This window comes from Mycena indigotica (assembly GCF_014461135.1).
Source record: "Mycena indigotica strain 171206Taipei chromosome Unknown Mind.scaff0001, whole genome shotgun sequence".
Lineage (NCBI taxonomy): Eukaryota > Fungi > Basidiomycota > Agaricomycetes > Agaricales > Mycenaceae > Mycena > Mycena indigotica.
In genome coordinates this window covers 5,663,439-5,684,259 of record NW_023503000.1, presented here as the reverse complement: position 1 = coordinate 5,684,259, position 20,821 = coordinate 5,663,439, and the positions used below count along the sequence as shown (strand labels likewise).

Sequence of the window (20,821 nt, the reverse complement as noted above, 5' to 3'; positions counted from 1 at the left end):
GATCATGATCAACAAAAACGCGTGGGGTCACGCTTCGTGACACGAACACGCATTGTTGAGGACCGCTGTCAGTGCTTGGTTTTGAGATCGCTTTGACTCGGTGAGTACTCATAACCTCTCATTGTTGCTCTTCTCTCTTCGCAACTATCCTCATGTCCGCTTCAGGTCGTCGTTCGCAGCCGTCGGAGCACCGGGAATGATGGAATCCAGTCCGAGTCCTCACGAGCTCGACATTATTCCACGGGAATCGACGACTGGCCGTCTAAACACTCCACCCCCAGCCACTGAGAGCGAAGATCGAATAACGTCTTTTACCAATACCCCTCGCTCCTTGAAACCTGTTCAGTACCATACTCAGCAACAAGCAAGACGCAAACAACATGGGTCTTTGGGACAGCATGACGAAGTCGAGACTGCAGAGAGTTGTATCCCCAGAAGTCTTCTTCCAGGACTATTTGCCGCCGACGCCCGCCGAAAACTTGAAGCCGAAAACTATCCAAAGTATAGTGAAGAAGGCAGCGCCAGCTCTTGCACAAGCCAACACAACCCTCGAACCATATATCCAGCATTATAAGAATAGAGAGGGTCGCGACGAGAACGTCATGTCCAAACCATTCATATGTGTCATCATGCTTATATTCAAGTGCTGCTAACGACGTTTCTTCAGATTACCTATGGAAATGTTGTTCTGGCTGCGAGTGGCGCAGGAGCCTATCTCAAAGACACGCATCGCGCCAAACTTCCCACACTCAAACCAGACCCTCCCAACCACACCAGTCCTGATTTTCTGAGCGGATTGATCGGCACGGAAAACGAAAAGCTGAGCTGTTATATCACTGATTTAACCATCATGACCGACGAGGGAGCACTGTTAACGAGCGAAGCAGCAAAGAACGCCCGTGCTCAGCTATGTAAGAGTGCGCGAAGCCTCCTTATGGCCTTAGGACGATGCCACGTCTACGTCCTCACCGTGTTTGCCATTGATCAAGCCCGTATCTTCCGTTTCGACCACTCTGGCTTCATAGCCACCACGAAATTCAATTGGCTCGAGCACGACAGCGACATCTTTCCTCGCTTCTTCTTCCGCGTCAACAATCCCTCTACCTCGTTGCGGATGGATGGCCTTGACGATACCATCACTTCCCCCGAGGACATGACGATTGCCAAACTGTGGAAGGTCCTTTCACGTCATCCCTACTACTCCAAGACGCTCGACAAAAAAACCGTGAAAACCAATTGTCTGCGCATTGTTGCCGCTCGACGGGTCAGCGGCCCACTGTCGTATGAGCAGGAACTCGTTCATTGTTTAACAGTGGGCGAGATTCTGTCCGTCTCCAACGGCTTATTTGGGCATGCTACATGAGTCTACCGCGTTGTGATTGAAGAAGACTTGGACAAGGACGGTCCTCCCGCGGTTTACGCGCTCAAAGACGTTTGGCGCCAAGCATGCCGGGCGCCCTGAGGCTGATTTCTACGACCTCATCAAGTACCACTGCGAGACCGCGCAGCCCAAAATTGACATGGATGCCATTGGGATGGCTCGCTGTCGTGGTAGCATCGATCTTTCTGACGCGACATCTCCGTTGTTTGACCAGACTTGGGACCCTAACCTACACAAAACCCGCTTCGCTTTCGACAACGCCAGACAGCGCCTTCATACTCGCACGCTCCTCACACCCGTTGGCTCGTCAATCGAAAACTTCCCGTCGACGAAACGGGTCGTGGAAGCGCTATTGAATGTTTCAATACGTTCGTCGTCCTTCTGCTGCTTGATTTCTTGCTAACCCGTTGGTAGACCTCAAAATTGCCTACGACGCGGGAATCATCCACCGGGACGTTAGCGTTGGCAACATTCTTTTCGTCGAAGACACGTCCACCGAATCATCCGTTGCCGGCTTTCTGGTGGACTGGGACTATGCAGAGCTGACACAAGACGGCGTCAAGCGATTTAACGAAGTGTTCGTTACGCCTGGCTCAAACCGCCTCAAGGCCAGTTGGGAGGAGATAAAAGAAACCCTGAAGGACATGACTGTAAATCCTTGTTTTATTTTCCTTGATCCAAGTTGCCGAATGAAGCGCAGGGAACGTTTGCATTCATGGCCATCGCGATCCTGGAGGAGCGCGGCAAACGACATGACACTGTTCATGATCTCGAATCCGTCTACTGGGTTTTGATTTGGCTCATCTTACGCCACACCAAACACAGTCATCCCCACGGAGCCAATGCTTGTCGTAACCTCTTTGACGCGCCAGAGGCAAGCGGCAAGTTGGCTTGGATCAGCGCCCGGCCCAGGAACGCACCCGTGGACAAGTCGTCTCCCCTGCATCAACTTCTTGTCAAGCTCGCCGACGATCACATTTCAGTGCAGAACAGTATCATCCCGAGATTCCGACAACCCCTCTCGCATGTCGCTTGGCACGAGTTGCTCCGGGAAAGCCATCGACGCGGATGGGTGGCCAGCGGCGGACGCTGCAATCCCCTACAAACTTGTTTCTGCCAACAAGCCTCATTTGAATGGCGAAGAGGCCCGGCAGTCCCAACAGCAACAACAACAACTTGACGCTCCTGCTGCCAGTCCCTCGAAGCGCACCCATAGGTGTAACATATTACAAAAAGTGTGCAATGTAGCCTGGGGCACGGTTCTAGAAATACCTAACTCCAGCCCATCCTGCGCTGATGTTAGGCATTTTACAAAAAGTGCCCACACCCTGCCAAGGACCAGCCGGTCCATCAGCTATCCGACCAGCCGCATCACTATCCGGATCAGTATATCTTCTTCTCGTATATTATAATCTGATGGCTTGATCGCCGCTCCCCCCAAGGCCCTGCCGACGCCACCTGCAGCCAGTTTACTGTACATAAAATGCCAATAATATATATATTCCCATATTTATATATTCCCATATTTATATATTCAAATATTCGTTCTCCCAAGCAACAATTCATACGTAGTGCTATCCTCTCTCATAACGCCCTTGACGGCCTGCGCCGGGGAAACATTCCACGTGGCAAAGAAATCCTCCGCAATGCGCTGGTAGACGGCAGCCTGTTTGAGGGCGTAGGCCCGCAGACCTGAGGCCAGCCCTGCTTCACCGACCGAGCGACGTTCCGCTCGCGCCCGCCATTCAGATTGCACGCTGTTTAAGCTGCGCAACACACGCTTCATCTCCTCCCGCAGAATTGCCACCTCCTCCGTCCACCTGTCTCGACGGGCCCGAGCCTTTGACCATTGGACGCGCACAGCTGTGGATAGTTGAGCCGCCCATGGACATGATTTGGTCTGAGCCTTACCGTCATGTATCTCGCCATTGTCGACACTGCCACCCACAAACCAAATCCAAGATACAGCCGTTGTTTTCCTTTTCAGTGACGGCTCAGTACGCACGCGCCGCACGGCCCCGACTCGTCCCAGACGTGCCCTCGCTTCCGCGTCGTCTTCCTCAACCGATGTTCTATCGCTTAAATCCTCGTCGCGGAGCTCCTTGAACTCTGGGGCATATTGGGCTCCCCCCAACGCTCTCATCGCACGATACGCCCTTCGATACTTCTCCGCGTCCTTCAGTTTCCGCTCGTTCATTCGCGCGATCGCAGTATTCGATCTTGTGCTCTTCTTCTGCCCCACCACCTGTGAGTTGCGAAACAGGATCAAATGCGTCATGGCATGGATCCGTGAGCGCAAACTCGCGATCGCGTCACCACATTGAGCGCGTCGAAGTTGGAGCTCGATTCTTTTGAGGCCCTGCAGAGGTCGCAGCTCCGCTTGTGATAGGTCTGACGGAAGGAACAACGGAACGTGTTCAGCCTTGACTGGAGGTAAGTCGGGGTCGCGCAACTCTTCCGCTGACTCTCGCAACGCTCTGACCCCTGGCATGAACACCTCCTCTAGCTTTTCGAGAACCCGCAGTTTTTTGAAGAAAGAAACACGAAGTTCATCGAGTTGACTCGCACGATCTGCTGTCAACCCTTTGCCCTTCGCTTCTGTTGCGATTCGAATTCTGGACAGCCATAAATCATCGCAGTCGTTGTGGCGGCCAACACTTACTGGAGATTCTCCAACTGCAATTTGGCCTTTATGAATCCGGCCGATGTCATATTTCCCTCAGCAATCCTGCCCCGTCCTTCGCGTATCTCTTCCAGCTCCTCTTTTCGGAGTTCAGCAAGGACTTGCGTTTCGGAAGGTCCCGCTGAAATCGAAATAAGTCGGTGGAAATGTGGTGGGGAAGATGCAGAAACTGACCCTTCTTCCCGCCTTCCGTCATGTACGGGTTGGGTTTTGTTCGGTCTCGCGACCACGCTTCCACAATCCCCATCCATCGCCCTCGACTTTTATCACTCAAACTCTCGTCCATCTCGTTAAACTGCTGGGTTTGCCTCTCGCACTCTGCAATCGCAACAATGAGTTTGCGACACAGTGATTCGCCTATTGTAACGTCAGCACCAGATAGCCACAAGCTGGTAAAAGCGCTGGCCTTGAAGGATGTTCTTCTCGAAATTGACGTGGTCAACCTTGTCGTCGATCGTGTCATGCCGGTTCCCTTCACCCATCTCTTTGGTAGCGAAAGACACTGGGTTTAAAACGGACCAGGTCCGCTCGATACCCTCCCCATCAGTTCTTCCCACTCCCTCCAGGTAACTGAGGCGAGTTTTCCGCTTGGCAAGAGGGCTCGTGGACGAGAGCATGCCATACAGGAAGTGCGAAGTCGATATCGAAGTTGCTGAGGTCCGCCGTAATGGAAGCATTTTCCGTTGCTATCGTCGAGGCTCGCGCAAGCAATTTTTGTTGCCACTGACAGACAATGTCATACGATAGGACCAGACGCCGAACGCTTGCGAAGCGCAATGCCGAAAGCAATATGTAATCCATATTTGAGTAGCTAGAATTGAAACTAAATTCAGCGTCGAAGAGGAAAAGGCAATTGCAAAACTAACCGCTCGCCCTTTTGTAAATCGCCCAAGCCTAAAGGTCGCACCACTCCGTGTCGGGCACAGACGCAGCCTCCCACACCAGACACTCGCAATCCCGTCGTTAACCGGGTATCCTTCTGCACCAAAGCCGCGAAAGCGATACAGGAGCTTACCTCAAGAAAGGATTAGCGCAATGCGAATCAGGTTTAGGACCAAACTCACATCTTCTTCCCCAACATAGTTTCGCAAGTGGTCTTTATACTCGTTCACGCCTACGAAATAACTCCACCCCGAGCCGAACGATGGATCTGCTCGCTCATTCGGTCGAATCCGGTTCTTCAATCGAAAGTTTGCATCTAATGCAAGCATAAGCGAGTCTTGGAATCTAGAAGCATAAGCCAAAGACTTCGGACTTGAAAACGACGCCTTGCTCACCTTTCAGCGACGGGCCGTGACTCCCATCCGTCCGGTAGGTTAAAACCTGGTGAAGGACATGCCCAGCAGGGAACGGCCAGCTCCCCTGGACCAGTTCCCGGGACTCCATCCGGCTCATGCCCACGACCCCCTCGCTTCAGGCGTTTGAGCATGTTGTACTGCCGCGCCATACGGCTGAATGCGCGGTAACGATCCTACAAGGTACAATGAGTAACAGTATCGTCGCCAGCAGCAATGCCACCTACCGGAGTAGCTCCCACTTTTGTAGGATTACTCAATCTTTCCAACGAGCCCACGAAGTCATGAGCATTCATATTGCCCACCACAGATAGTAAGCGAAACAGCTCGAGCGCTCTGAAAGTGGCGCATGTCGCTGGAGTGACTGTCGTTGCCGGGTACCAAGCGTTGTCCAATAGTTGCGCAACAAAGCGGAGTGGGTGTGGGCGAGATACTTGGTACAGCCACAGAATTGCACATTGAGGACGAAGACGCCACGGATGTCGAGAACAACCATACGTCCTAACGAGCGAGTCGGGGAGGGGGCAGGCATGACCATGATGCCCCAGCTGATACACCAGACCTAGCCCGTTGTCATAGCCCGTAGTCGTTCGGTGTAGCGACGCGTCTGCCCAAAATTGGCCATTCCATTTCTAAGAATACTTGAGAAAACGAAGGAGCCCGCGATAACTGGGGAACACACCTTCACAACATGGAGAGGTGCAAGTGCGTGTCGCTCTCGTACGCAACCTTCGCATTGCAGAAACTCCCCACAATCCTCGCAGCGAAACAATTGGTCGTTGATGTTGGCATCCTTGCAAAAGGCGCATTTGGTACATTGCGAATAATCGCCCAGGCCGTCGTGGCGTATCATTCCATCCAAGAATGTGGACATGAGAGGTCGCCATAACAGATTCGGGTTGTCCTGAAGAGAAAGCTCAGTGGCCAAGCAAACGATATCGTAGAGGAGTCTTACCGAGCTGTCATAGCGCCGCCGTTTCTTGGTGTCGGAGTCATCCACATCCCAGACCAGTGTCGAAACGCTGTCGGCGACCGCCACCATGGCTTCTAAATCCCCTCCCTCAAGACCCATCCAATCTGTGTAACTGTCGACGGCCACCGCAGGCCCGGTCTCTGTCGCGGGCACGGCCGAGCTGGCTTCGACGTTGAAAAGGCGTTTCCGAAGACGAACTCCATCGAGGCTGAGGTCATAGGCTTCGTCCGCCTCGAAGTCGCTATCTTCGTCTGCCCCCACATAGAATGCATCCTGTGGCATGTGCGATCAACAAAGAACTCGAAGAAAGGCGAAGACAGGATCACACACCAACACTCTGCCGTCCCCAATCGACGCTAGAAACTCTGCAAGTCCGTTCAGACCGTTCCTTGTACACGAAGTCGTGGAAAGTGCCAAGGTAGAATCGCGTGATCTTGATGACAGTCACACGCTGTCACTTGGCACTTGGTTACTGGTTACCCACATGCTTGCTCGAAGAGCAAGGACACCTCTCTGAGCTCACCTAGCACTTGGTATACCGACAGTTCAGAAAGCAACGAAGTCTTCACAACCATACTCACTCGCGCTTCACTCGAGCGGCCCAAGTTGCTTGTATAGTTGTCACTCCCGCCACCCAGTACTAGTGTGATTTCACTATATCACTTCACTGTTCCTGAAACCTTTCAGGCCTTTTTCCTAGCGCGCGCATGGGGGACTTCTCGGCCAACCTAGGCAATCGCAAAGAACCCAAAGTAATGGATCCTCCCACGAAACACGCAGTGTATCATCACAATCCTAGTGTTTCCACCTTGCTTTCCACGCGACCTTCTTTTTTCCCCGAGCCACACAGTCAGATTTCTCGGCAATCCGCCCTTGTCTTGCAATTGCAAACGAGAATGGCAGTGCCGCCCTTCTACTTGTCACTTTTTCCCCGAGCCACCTTCGCTTCTTGTTGTCAACGCGTCAACCCAACCTGTCGCAACAATTTTTCAAAAATTCCGCGAGCCAGCTGTCAGCGCAAGTCTGGTCTGGCCCATATGTCTGGCCCACTCCGATAGCAACCATCAACATGACTTCAGAACCAAGTGTATCATCAAGATCCTAGTGTTTATCGCAAGTTTATCGTCGACCGTCGACCGAATTAAACTAAAAACTCCACAAAATTGTCATATTCAAGCCAACAATCGTATACTAATGTTTATTCGCTGGCCCATGCCGTTTCCACGCTTTCGCCGTCGCACTCGTCAGCTTGAAGCAGATAAGCAAAGGTCTGGGACGAGAGATAAGACGGGCAACCAACCAATTGTGAGGCTAACGGATGCAAATTGTGGGCGTTCATGGAATTCATGGAACCTTGGCACGCGAACGAGCCATTGACACGCGATATCGTAGGAAGTTGGATGGGTGTTAAGGTAGGTGTTGAAGCGTTTCAAGAGGACAAAGTCGAAATTGTAGGTTACTTCCCCACGGGAGGGGGCATCGGGGCCAACACAGCTAAGAAACACATCCGTCAAGTAGCGTCCTCCGAACAAGTCGAGTACTCACGCGATTTGTAGAGAACAACACGTTGCTCTATGGCGGAGCCCTGAGGCGCTTGTTCAAGGTGAGTGGTCGACTGCATAACGGAGAATGAAAAAAGACAAGAGTCTAACTAGTCCAATTTAAGGGCGCGGCAGACTGTGCTAATTGATGGAGACCGGAACCAGCAATCGTTAGGCGAAGCCTCAAAGATACTAAAGTCGACCCAATGGAGACAGAATTGATTGAGCACAAGGGGGAAAAAATTTCTTCGAGTTGTCAGGGAATTCATATACTTATGCGGCACGACATTCTTCCGCTCGCTCGCACCCTCACAAGCATTGCGGCAGACGACTCTGAATTAGAAGACATGCCCGCAGACGTTTTCCAACTCAGCAGTGACGAGGAGTCGGGCCCCGATGGCGCCCCCAGAACGTCTGTCTTGATTGACCTCAGCCTGGACTCCGACGATCCCCAGCTTGAGCTTGTCGTCGCCGCGCCCGAAGAGACCGGCGCCGCGCCCGCGTGAGCTAATGCAGCTACTGCCCGCAATAGTTTTAACCATCTTACAGTCAAGCGTAAAGCCGACGAGAACGAAGACGCGGCCCCTCCGCGGGCACCTCAGCCTCAGCCAGCCGCCGACCCTGTCAACACTTTCGTGTCTCCATTGGACCCGCAAAACTTGGTACCTATAAGTCAGTTCAGTTTCGTTCTGTTGTGTTGTCCTCCCCTCATATTCACACATAGGCGAACGCATTCTGGCTCGTGTACTGGCAGGTACTAATTCTCGTGAAGTCTCTTCTAATTCTGCGCTGATCACTCGTTTCAGAACACGACATGGGTTTTTTTGACCGAGCGGCTTCGCCAGGCCTTGGACAGAAAGGCGCGCATGAATAAAAGGGACCAGTGGATCTCTGGTTATGCGCTGTATGCATTCGGCATTTCCGATAGTGGCCGCCAGAGAGCTTCGCAGTTGCCTCTCAAAAACCTGGCCGGTAAGAAGACTAGCTTATGACGTGTCGTGACTTATGTCATCGCCCAGAACGAATGCTTGAAAAGTACATTCGGTTTGAAGTTCCTCGAAGGGTGCGACGTCGGGTGGTAGAGGTCGCAGATCTCGTTGCCGCCTCTATTTGGGCTGAACTGCCCAATCGTCGTACCCTGCCGTTCCCCATGACAACTCCATTCGATAGCATTGCCGTCGCAGACTCCGCCGCGTTGAAGGCAATCGTCGCCGTCGCACTCGAGCAGTGGACGATTGTGGGGGCGCTCATACTCCATATGCCATTCAAGTCCCACGTTCCGCCCTCTACGAGTCGGACTCCAAGGATCCCATCGACTTGAAAGCCGAAGATCGCGACCTGCCTGACAAATGGGCCTGTGGTGTGTGTCACCATGTGAAATCCCACTCTGTCCAGTAAGCTCCTCGTCTCCCACTGCGAACCGCGCTCAACCTTAACAGACTATCATGCAAGGACTCCTTCTGCCACGTTTGCGCGCGTACGGCATTTGCTGGCCTCAATTTCGAGTGTCCAAAATGCCACGCCATTCAATATGGTCCTCCTGTGCCATTCTTCAGTGAGCGAGAGGAGATTGCGGAGTTTTTACTCCCTGACGTCGACGAGAGTCGTGTCAAAGCGGGTTGGGAAGGCTTGCGTTTCCCTGCTGCGAGGCACGCGGATATTGTCTGCTCTTGCGGGGCTGACATCATGTGCAAGTGCGAGGGCGATTCCGACGACGACTCGCCGCCATGCTCGTGTATCGCAGCCTCGGTTTGCCGCTGCCTGCTTCAAGTTTAGATAGTCGTAGTTGGTTCTTGTCTGCAAATTTTAGGAATATAATTGCTCTTTCTCCGCTCTTTCTTGTCCGAGCCCCAACTTTCCTAACTTTGTCTCATGGGCCATTTACTGGCCAGTACTTTGGCTAGTACTAGTAGCTTCAGCTTTTGGTGAGCAGCTCAGCCAAATGAGCCAGGCACTCGCCGGTCACGGTCTACAAGTTATTTGCCCAGGTGCTGAGGTGTTGTCGGCGAGGGCGAGCAGCCAAATAACCCGAGCATGACGAACACTAGGCGGTGCACGAACACTAGGCGGAATGTGACGAACACTAGGCGGCTATAAAATCAACTTGTTTTCCAAGTCCTGTATTGCCAAGTACCTAGACTCGCTCAAAATAGAGCGGAATATGGAGGTGACGACCCCTCTTAACTATCCCTCTCTTCAAAATCCAGCCGATCTCCCGAGCAAACAAAAATTCGGCGTGGCGAGTTAGGCTTGACGGGATGACAGAAACGCTCTAAATCTTGTTCTCGACTTCCATTGTTCCAACTAGCATCTTCCACAAACACCGCCAATCGCTCAAGGGAGACTTATTGCTTCATGTAGGGCATGTTTCCTAGCCATACAAGCATATTACACTACGGACATTAATGTATTTTCCGCCCCAGAAAATGCACAGAAAATTTGAAATTTTCTGAAGATTTTCTGAAGATTTTCCGAGAATTTTCTGTCACGGAAAATTTGGAATTTTCCATCAATCTTCTGAGAATCTTCTGGAAATTTTCCGGGTCAGAAGATTTCCAATTTTCTGTCACAGAAAATTTTCAGAACATGCAGCACTCGGATCTGTGATCCGGCCAATGTCATTTTTTCCCGGCATACACATTGGTTATCAAGGCAATCAGTCGGACCACAATATTCACTCTGATTTGTTGTAATTGCATGTAAGTACGCATGTAAGTACACAAGGGTATAATATTCATACTGATCGTGCCGCGTACACAGCCTTTGGCGGTGGAAGCAAAGCAACATGCAACACGACATGCGCGCCCTGATGCCTGACGTGGCTACAAATCCCAGTTAGACATAAGGGCAGTCTCAGCCTAGCGCCGGCACATAAGCACTAGGACATCTTGCGAGGCCCTAACCCGTGATCCCGCCACAGCCCGTATGAATGCAGGTGTGTTAATTCATTGGACATGCTGGGCGACAGGCTCGGGAGGTCTGTGATATTGTCATGAGACGAGCAATGAAGACAAAAGCAACAGAGAACACACCATCTTCTTCATCCGGAGAAGCCCTCTGCGTGTGCATGCGCTGGTCGTGGATATCTGTCAGCATTCTCGCCGCTAGCAAGCGACTGGGTAGGTAAGGGTGGGGGGGCGGTCGTGGTCGGAGTCCTCTGTCAAGCTTGACAGATGATCGTCGTTAGTCGCGGAACGGACAGCCTCATGAGTGCTGTGAATGCCTAAGCTGGAGTGTCCCAAGAGTGGGCGTAGGGCAGAGGACGAGGGCAGCTGGTTGCAGCTATCTTGATAAAGGGTCAGCATTCTCGGTGCCGACACAACTTGACAAGGCCAGAATGAACCCAGCCGACTTGTGGACTGCGGAGCTCAGCGAGAAGCCAAGCCCGAAGCGGCAAAGCAACGGTTTGCGTTGGCAGCAATGGCTCGTGGCCTTAGCGCGACTCACTCGCAGTTGTTGAGGACATGCGGCGGGTGATGGTGAGCTACAGAAGGAGATCAGGTAAGTGTTGTACTTCAGAGGGCAGCAGAAGGCGGTAGCTTGCCAGTGCACCCGTCGTTCCCTCCGCCACTCTGGAACAACTGGAGCTCGTGGCTTTGCATCAGCGAGCGAACTGGGCTGGCCTAGTTCAATGTTCTCACGGCTGACCTTCATCGACAGGCTTCGCTCAGTCAGCAAGGCTTCGCAACAGCATCAGAATCACGCCCTGAAGGTCGTTCACATTTGGCGTTAGAACTTGGCACTGGCAGTTTTCAGCCTCACCGTCTCACCGCGCTCTCCCCGCGCCATTCGACGTGGCCGTTCCGGTCATTGTCGAGCCGGAACTGGGGTGCTCGTTAGTGCCGGTTTCGTAGGCACTGTTGGCGCTTCCAATTTGTCGAACGCCGCGTTGGGCGGAACACGCCCGTTCGGCGCCAAAGCAAATGAGCTTATTCAGTGTCCCAGCCGGGAAAAGTCGGGGCGGTAAGTACATTTTAGGTTGTTGCCAGTGTTGCCAAGCATTTGGTGTCGCTTGGGCCTGGGTCCTTGTCGGTCCTCGGGACAGCCTCGGCCAGACGGCGTGGGCGGGTAGCGGGCGGTCGGAGAAAAAGGGTGAGCGGACCAAGTGAAGCGGCACATTGCATTTGCGTTGCCTGGTCGTCGTCCAAGCTGTGACAGCCTCGACGGCGGTCTCGGGCTGTTAGCGGGACGGAGGAAGCGGGAGACAAGCAGCAAGTGTGGTTGATAGGCGGCACGTGGCGCCTGCGGGCCCGAGTAGCCGAATTCGCTCCCACGCTGCCTGTCCTTTCGTGCTCTTTTCTTTTCCTCGCTCGTCGGCCGCATGAAGAGAACGGCAGTGCTGGCCGTGGTGTCGTCGCGTCCTCGCAAGTGGCTGCTGCAGAATGTGGTGGGGGCCAGTGGCCTGGTGGTGTGTTTCAAGGACATGGTACGTGTTCTTTAGTTCTCACGTACTGGCCCTCCTTCCAGTGGACGCCCTGAGTAGAGTTCCCTTCAGGTAGAGTCCCACAGTCGCATCGCCCAGGCTGTCCTGCGCGTCTCTCTCTCTCGGGTTCGGCGTTTCCGATGCCATCTACACCTCGCGACCCCGGCTCGCGCGAAGCCCGCAATAACGCCATCCTCCAATCCCTCGCTCCAAACCTGGCCCGGCTTCGGCCAGTACCGCTCCAGGCGCTTGCCAGCGACTCCGACTTTCTCTGTTCGTCCTCGCGCCGGGCGGGCCTGAGACACATCACATCGTCGACGCTGCGTTCTTAGAACGGCAGTGCTCATGAACAACGGCCGCGGGAGCGTGGTGTCGTCACACGCGCTGGCGGCGGCGCTAAGAGAAGACAGACTGTGGGGAGCAGGGCCGGACATCGTGGATGAGGAGCCGCATGTCGAGCCGGAGCATCCGCTGCTGCTGCGTGGTGTGAGGGAGAAGTGCGTGGTCCTAGTTGAAGACTTGCGACCTTCTCGACTCATTTGGCATAGTGGTTGGGTGGTTTAGCGGAACAGTCGCTTGCGGTTGTTGGCGTCTCACTGGCTGTGTGGAGAATCGCTTGGTGTTATTCGCCCAGACCGTGTTGATTGCCGCTTGTTGCTAGGCCATCGCTGACTTGCTGTAGACTCCGATTTCATCAGGCTCGTTTGTTGTGTGCGGTAGAGCGGCGTTGGATAGTCCAGCTTGCGATTAGGTATAGTCGATGGTGGGGGGAGGGGAGATGGCTTTGACGGGATATGTTTGCCGATTCAGTCACCGGAACCTTCTTGATTGCTTGTCGAGACGAGTGGGATGGCAACTCGGTGAGTTTGCAGCTGTCTTGTTGATGTTTTTGTTATTGCGCGGCAGGACGCCGAGTTGTTGCTTGGTTAAGCTGGGGATAAGTAGTCGCCTTATTACGATTGTCGATAGTGCCGCTTGTTTCGAGAGTCCTTCGGGGCTGAGCTGCCAGGTTTATAAGTTGTTGCTGCTTATGAGCTATAGTAGTAAGCACTAGTAGTGCACACGAGTTCTTGTTGGCCGCGAGCGGCCTGCAGTTTGTTGTTGTCCTTCAAGAGCCTGCAGGCCGGCGCAGGCAGCAGTGTTGAGGTTAGTCCTGGTTGGAGGCCCAGCCGTTGTCGTCGTTTCGAAGAAGTGATGGCCATACGCGTGTGGCTGTGGACCGGCCAACAGAGCCAAATCGGGAATGATGCCGGCCCGTCACCCACTTCGACTGTCTTCACCGACTCTCATGTCGCTGCACGATCTCGCTGTTGCGGAAGGCGAGGGCGTGGTGCTTGACAGTCCTTTTCATGACTGTCTCATCGACGAATACGACCAGAACTTCCAAGCCGTTCTACCAGCTGGCAGAGCACGACCCAATTTTCTTTCAGCGCATGATTGACCCTGCTTCTAAGATGGTCAGTCATTTCCTTTACTACAAGAGCAACGCGCTGAGGGCACAATAGACGGTCCACGATGCGAAGGAGATGGGGCGATATGAACTCAAGGATGGGACAGGTCAAGAAAGGAAGCCGACATCCTATTGGGACACTGAGCCGCTGACTCTTGGCTGGGTGCGTGCTTTTCTTCCCCGTTCACTCACTCACTCGAGAAAAGCAGTTCTCCCATATTTTTGCGGACCTCACTGTCATCATCAACGGCAAGGAGAGTGGTCTTTGGCGGACGCCAAACTGGGGATGCCATCCATGATCGTGCCCTTAAGCTGACCGAGCAGAATCCCTTCGTAGTTTCGCCGCATCTGACCGACACCAACTTCTACAGCAAGCCCGGATGTACGATTATGCGGAGAAATGACGGTTGTCCAGACGTTGCCAACAATAGTGCCTGTATGTTGCCGTTGTTCTTACGAATCTCATATGTTGCTTTTAGTCTTCTTTTCTAGTGTGAAACCACAGTGGACCGAAGACCTTTACCCAATTCTCTCGATTACCAAGGTCGGCCCTTGTGTTGCAGCTTCCCAATTGAGGTACAGTATGCTCGTGCTTGTAAACTGTTTTATGACTGACTTTCTCCTAGTACTACTACATCCGCTTGTGGCCGGGTGGTCACACGAATTCGGGCACGAGAATAATATCGTGTGGAACGACAAGCGATTTACTGGCGCAGTACTAGTACTGCCAGCAGCGGGCAGATATTCAATGACAACTGGTGTAACTTTACGTGCTTCAAGCTTGTAGACAAGTCCCACGCGTACCCGGACCTGTTGGATGCCCAAATCGCGACGTTTGCAGACGAACTATGTATGGGCCGGAATGTCATCGTGATCAGATTATCGCCAAGTATAAGATAACTGGGGCACTGACGCCGAAGGAAAATGCATACAAACACAAATGTCTTCTCGACATTGATGGAAAGACGTTTTCGGTGCGTTTCCTAGGGCTATTACGGTCGTATTCAAGACGACTCGTTTAGCAGTCTTCTCCATAATGGAGAGCTAATAAGTTCCCCAGATGACAGTGTTGCGTTCCGCGATGGCTAGCAATATTGTGCTGATTTAGAGCGTCGCAAGCACTTCACGAACATCAAACGCGAGGAACAGTCGGGCGTTGGTGGTGGTGGCAATGGCCGACTTGGTTCTCCTCAAGTCAGCCACCAAATCCACATCCACCTGTTTCGATGAGATCTGCGGAAGAGCTGGCACCCCACTGCAGAAGGACTCGACCCCAGCCTTGACAATTACACCTGATCCCACTCAATCATGACTGACAGAACGGCGAGGTACACCACTGGCACCTTTGCCCCCCACTTTAATCAACACACCATGTCGAGCACCATCATTCCCGCTGCTTTCGACAACAACTCCGTCTCCTGTTTATTGAGTGAGCAATCACAAACCAATCTTACTCTTGGGGAGCATCGGGGCTTCAACCTCTATGATTAAGTAATCAGTGTTTCAAAACAGTGTAACACTGTGACATACTGCAGCTGATTACCCACAAGTCAACACCGCGGCTGGCTCGACACATCCTCCCCTACCGTGCCAGGATGGCGGAGAGCGTGTTGGTGTGGTACAGAGGATCGGTCGAGGAGAATGTTTGTACTGAATGGTTTAGGGACGAGAAAAAGATGAATAAAAATGAATGCACTAGTCGTCCCAGAACGTGCATGTCCAGCACTCGTAAGCCCACCGCACCTCCCAGTTCTGTCTGCCTAGAGCCAGACAACGGTGCCAGCATTCTGCTCGTCAACGAAAGGCATGTATCCCCAGCGTCAACCTCTCCTACCCTTTACTGTGAAGCCCGACGACGCATCCAACTGAGACAACGACAGATACTTACGGTAACTTACCTCGACGGTGGGCTCAGCCTGACGAAAAAGCCAGTTAGCACAGGACTCTGTTAAAGGGTAAGCGGCAGCAAGGAGAGTTATTACTGACGTGTTGCAGACCATCGGGCATGAAGGCAGATGCAGCGTGCTGAGGAAGGCGGCAGAGGCAGCGTGGGACCGCGGCCGGCGTCCCGGGTCCGTCACCCGGACACGTGTTGCTGACCAACCACGGCCGTTCTCTTTTCCTCCCACTCGCCGCCCCCGACCAGCCTGCCCGACAGCCACCCGGATGGTGCTAGCCGTGTTCTGGTTCAGCCCAAGTCAACTGCGCGGCCTCTACTGGCAAGCTGGACCGCTCGCTCGGCAGCGTGCCCTTGGAACCATCCTTAAGGGCCTTAACTCACACAACAAGATGCCGAGGCGCCACGAACGTCCGTGCCGCTCTCGCAACTCGCCAACTCAATGCTAACCAACGCGTTCTTCAGCGGCAATGTCAAGACCAAGCCAAACACGCGCCAGCCTGGGCGGCAATCGCAAACGGACCGTCTGCAGCGGGCTGCAGTCAGCATGGGAAAGGGTAGAACATGAGAAAAGTACGCCTTGTTGACACGTATCGTGCTTGCTAACTTGCTGACACTCTAGACGTTGTCCAGGCGGCCTGCGAACGAAGATTAGTCCACGGGTGAAGAAGAAGAACTGGCACAACGGTAATACTTGCGTCTGGTGAGTGCCGTTTGCTCACAATCAACTCGGCAAGACGGGGCACTCAGCACCATCGGGAACGGGTTGCGTGGCCTAAGTCCTGCCGGATACCTGCAAAACCTGGGATGGCTCGGGCACTGCTGCTCGCAAGACTGGCGCTGAACGACTGCCAGCGGCGTTCAGCGCGAGCGATACTGTGACCAACCCCACAGTCTTACCTGTGGCAGCCGCGATTGCGCCACTCAGTGCGGCCCAAAACGCGCTGTCCTCGACGTCTATCCCGGACAGCTTGCTGGGTCGACTCCTAATGGAAAACTTGCAAAAATCGGTCAGCAATAGTGACTTCAAGAGGATCCTTCGCAAACTGGGGATGAAGGACAGCTGTGGGCGAAACAAGACCTTCTGTTTCTTGGTAAGTGGGGATATTAGAAGCAAGCAACGCTGGGACTGACCCCAGCAGTGTTTCCAATCTCCTGCGGCAAATGCGCCATCTAGCGCGCCATCCTCGACGTAAATTGCGAGGCCAAGCGCCCTGTCTTCGACGTCTATCCCAAAGGCATCGCCTGGCCAAATCTCGGCCGAAGACCTGTAAAACTTGGTCAGCAATAACGACAACAAGATGCATCCTCAACAAACTGAAGGATAACAGGAGTTTTGGGCGAAACAGGTCGTTCCGTGCAGTGGTAAGTAGCAATATTAGTCATTGGAAGCGACTGACGCTAGAAGCCTGGCCGCGATTGCGCCGTCCATCGCAAACCCGAGTGAGCCGCCATAAATGTCCGCTGGGAACATGTTGTCTGGCCGAATTCCAGCGGCAAACCTCCTGAAATTAGCGCCAAATATGGATCGAGAGCCCTTCGTATTGCGCACCTATGTTTACAAAGCGCCGTCAATAGGTGCGCTTCTGCTTTCTCGCAATATTTTTACTAACTTTGTAAATTGAGATTCGAGGCCAAGAACGAGACGCTGCACCCCGCTGTATGACTAACACCTGAAAAGGTGACTCTGTGGCAGCATGGTGACGCAGCCCAAAATCAATGACTGACGATGCTGATTCTCAGACTCAATATCAGCATTTTGGGCGGGCGTTGTTCCCCTTGGCCAAGTCTAGAAACAACTGTGCCAGTTCGACGAGTGTCGCTTCCGAGAAATACTCTCGTTCACTCAAGTTGCTTCAAGTTCCACATGCTATTTTCTTTGCAAATGGTTCAAGCATTGACGCATTTGTAGCCATGTCAGGCCGCATGACTCAGGTGGATGCAAAACAGTGTTGGCGCTCAGGGGCGCATGTCGTGTTGCATGTCGCTTTGCTTCCACTCCCCTGCTGCTGAGTGGGAGAAGAGGGCCAAAGGCTGTGTATGGGGCAGGATAATTATGAATAGCATACATGTGAAAAACCTTGTGTATAATATGTTATACTTAGGTGCAATAAATGGAGGATTGGACTGGACTATAGTCCGACTGATTGCCTTGATAGGCAATGTGTATGCCGGAATAAATGTCATTGGCCGGATCACAGATCCGAGGGCGACATTTTCTGAAAATTTTCTGTGACAGAAGATGAGAAATCTTCTGACCCGGGAAAATTTCCAGAAGATTCTCAGAAGATTGATGGAAAATTCCAAATTTTCTGTGACAGAAAATCCTCGGAAAATCTTCAGAAAATCTTCAGAAAATTTCAAATTTTCTGGGCATTTTCTGGGGCGGAAAATACATTAATGTCCGTAGTGTTAACGCTTCCGAAGTCGACAGAAACCAGCGAAATTGGTCCAACGCATATTCATTCGTCTTTCCTCATTCTTTCCCTTTCAACGCGACTATGTCCTCCGTGTTAGCTCCTGCCCCTACCGCTGGTGCGCTGCGGGCCAAATCTTATCGTGAAAGGTGCGTGGATAGAATTCTTGGACATGAAAGCTTTCAATCTCACTTTGTCTCACAAAGCCACCAAGATGACGTGCGAGAACGTGCACGACAGCGAATGGCTGACCGCCGTGCAAAAAGGAGACTGGATCCCGCTCTGCGAGAGCAAGACCGCTTGCGCACTCGCGAGGCCAATCAACGATACCGGCAGAAGCATTTGCAAGAGATTGCACAGTATGATCGGGATCGGCGAGCCAGGTGAGTGTGTGCATACTTGGTTTTGTTTTTGTATGTTCCTAATAAACCTCCAACCAGGGCTTATCGAGCCAAATATGGGGAGGAGGCCTGGGCACAACGGGAAGGATCACGGCGGCAAAGGGCGCAAGACCGCCAGCTATTGCTGGAGGAGTTGGCTCACGAAGAATACCGGCGTCAGCGGAAGGCGACACAACGACGCCAACGGCAGCTCTTCCACGAAGAGCTGGAGGCTGAAGAAGATGAGCGCGGAACTTCAACGCACCCTACGGACCACCACTAGCTGCCTGTATTTGATCCATACTTTGCATAATAGACGGACAATCGATATAATTGGATATGCGCTACAACAGTCGACTATACAAGCAGGCAATTTACAGCGAGTCAAGCAGGTAATCGAGCGAAAGTGGTGCCTTGGTCTAGGGCATCGTCGAACTCCGCTTTCGCCTCAGCATATGTGGGCCACGAATCGTGCCAAGACTTGGAGACGCCCAATACATTGAGCAATGACTCGATACTATAAGGCAATATGATTAGAAGGACAGCGTAGACAGCGAAGGACTGACCTGGTGGGAAACAGGCCAGGATAGACTCCGACGAAAAACAACATACCACCAGTCACCCTTTCCACGGGAGGCCGCCCTTCAAGATCTTGCTCGTCGCGAACAGGGCGAGGGATAAGATCGAGAGCGACAGGTGTCTTGGCAAAGGTCGTTGTAGTCGAAGTCCATTGTGCCTTCACACTGTAATCCAAAGCCTGGCGCGCAGCCGTTCGACTGGTGTAACCACTAAACAGAGCGAAACGAAAGCCCTCGACTCGAATACGGGCACCATCTGGCCCGTCCCATCTGTCCCAGACACCGATTTCCGAGCCGCGGATAACTGCGTAGGCCTGCGACTTTGGTTTCTTGGGCTTCGTTCTGCGGAGAGCTCGAGAGTGGCCTCCAGCAACTCCTTGGGTAGCAGCCGCAGCCTGATGCCAATGAGAGGTGAATGTGCGTGGGACCGCGGGAGAGTGGTAAACATATAGCCGGGGCGGTGATGTCTTCACTGGGGTGGCGAGCCTGCCTGCTGAGGTTGGCCCTGATTGAGGGCGGTGTTGAAGGGAAGCCTCAGGGACTGCATCATCTGGTGGGACTGATGAGTGCGAGGGAGTGAGTAAAAGAGGGATAGCGCACCTGCAAGGCGGAGTTCGCCCACACCCTTGAGCAGCGACGTTACTGGATCTTGCTTTTTGTACTGGCGCTGACGTCGGGCTTTTCTACGCTGACGTCGTGCAAACTCCTCTTCATTGCGCTCGTCATCTGTGTAGATGATGATGGTTTCGTTGTCGCTGTCGGGGTCAAGGTGGACGGAAGACGATTGGCGCGGCATCGGCGAAGGCAGGAGATAACAGTCAAGTCACACCAGTCACACACAGCAATCGTTATCATTTATCATTCGTCAAATCATATTACTACATGCTGCTTACGGAGTCCGAAATCGACATCAGGAGCCTCTCGCATTTGCCAGCGCTTGGGGGCTGGGGATGCTGGGGAAAATGCGCCGACCATGGGAATCGAACAGGCCCTCGGCGATATAGCCTGGCACGAAGTATGTCCATTCGTTGTGAATATCCCACAACTGCCCACATGCTCTGCAAGGTACTTAGTCAGACGCATTAGCCGCTGGAAATGGTCTACGCACTCGATGACCATCTGGTCGATGTGGTCGACGTCGTCACCGACTTATGTTGACATGCTTGATGCTGAAGAGATCGGTTTTCGAGGGCCGCCGTTCTGAGCCGATGTTCTCCATGACGGCTGGACGCTGATGCTTCAAGGCAATGACATTCCCTAGAGGGGAGCGGTGACCAGAGTCATTGCGAAGAAGGATGTCGTTAATCGCCTCGTTGGGGGTCACGATGTCAGCGTCGTCATCGAGATGCAAGCAGGTGAAGAGGAGGATGATCGGCCCGACATCTAAGACTTGATAGGGGCGGAGGCAGAAGGCGCAGGACACAGGATTCTGGTCGAAGTAAGGCAGACCATGATCTAAGGACTTGGCGCGATCGAGGGTATCCACGGGCCAAGCAACCAGACGCGGCTCGACTTCGTCAAGGGGATACAAGAGCGCGACAACTTCACCAGCGTTGAGCTACACGCATATGAGTATGGGGATATTCACGCACGATGGGGAAACGTACCTGACCAGTGAAGGGTGCGATGCGGTGCGGCGCGAGGCACAAACGGCTGGGAGTTTGAGGCGGCTGGAGGCATGAGGCTGATGATAACTTGCAAGGGCTATCGTCGCTTAAATCATGTGAATATTTTGTGATGCCGGAAGACTCACCGGAGAGCGAAAAAACTTTTTTCACCTTCGGAGTATTACCGCCGACACTA

The 20,821-nt window shown here is 53.0% G+C and overlaps 1 protein-coding gene across 1 annotated transcript; it reads right to left on the bottom strand.

Moving 5' to 3' along the window:
• Positions 1-2,915: 2,915 nt before the first annotated feature.
• On the bottom strand, positions 2,916-6,614 carry MIND_00158900 (CxC2 domain-containing protein; the record flags this gene model as incomplete). Its single annotated transcript, XM_037358514.1, has 12 exons — positions 2,916-3,244; positions 3,293-3,996; positions 4,044-4,185; positions 4,239-4,421; positions 4,543-4,750; positions 4,797-4,875; positions 4,931-5,079; positions 5,129-5,291; positions 5,342-5,535; positions 5,587-5,991; positions 6,042-6,263; positions 6,315-6,614. 12 exons carry the CDS (start codon positions 6,612-6,614, stop codon positions 2,916-2,918), a joined length of 3,078 nt encoding a protein of 1,025 aa, XP_037226424.1.
• Between the last annotated feature and the right edge of the window lie 14,207 nt (positions 6,615-20,821).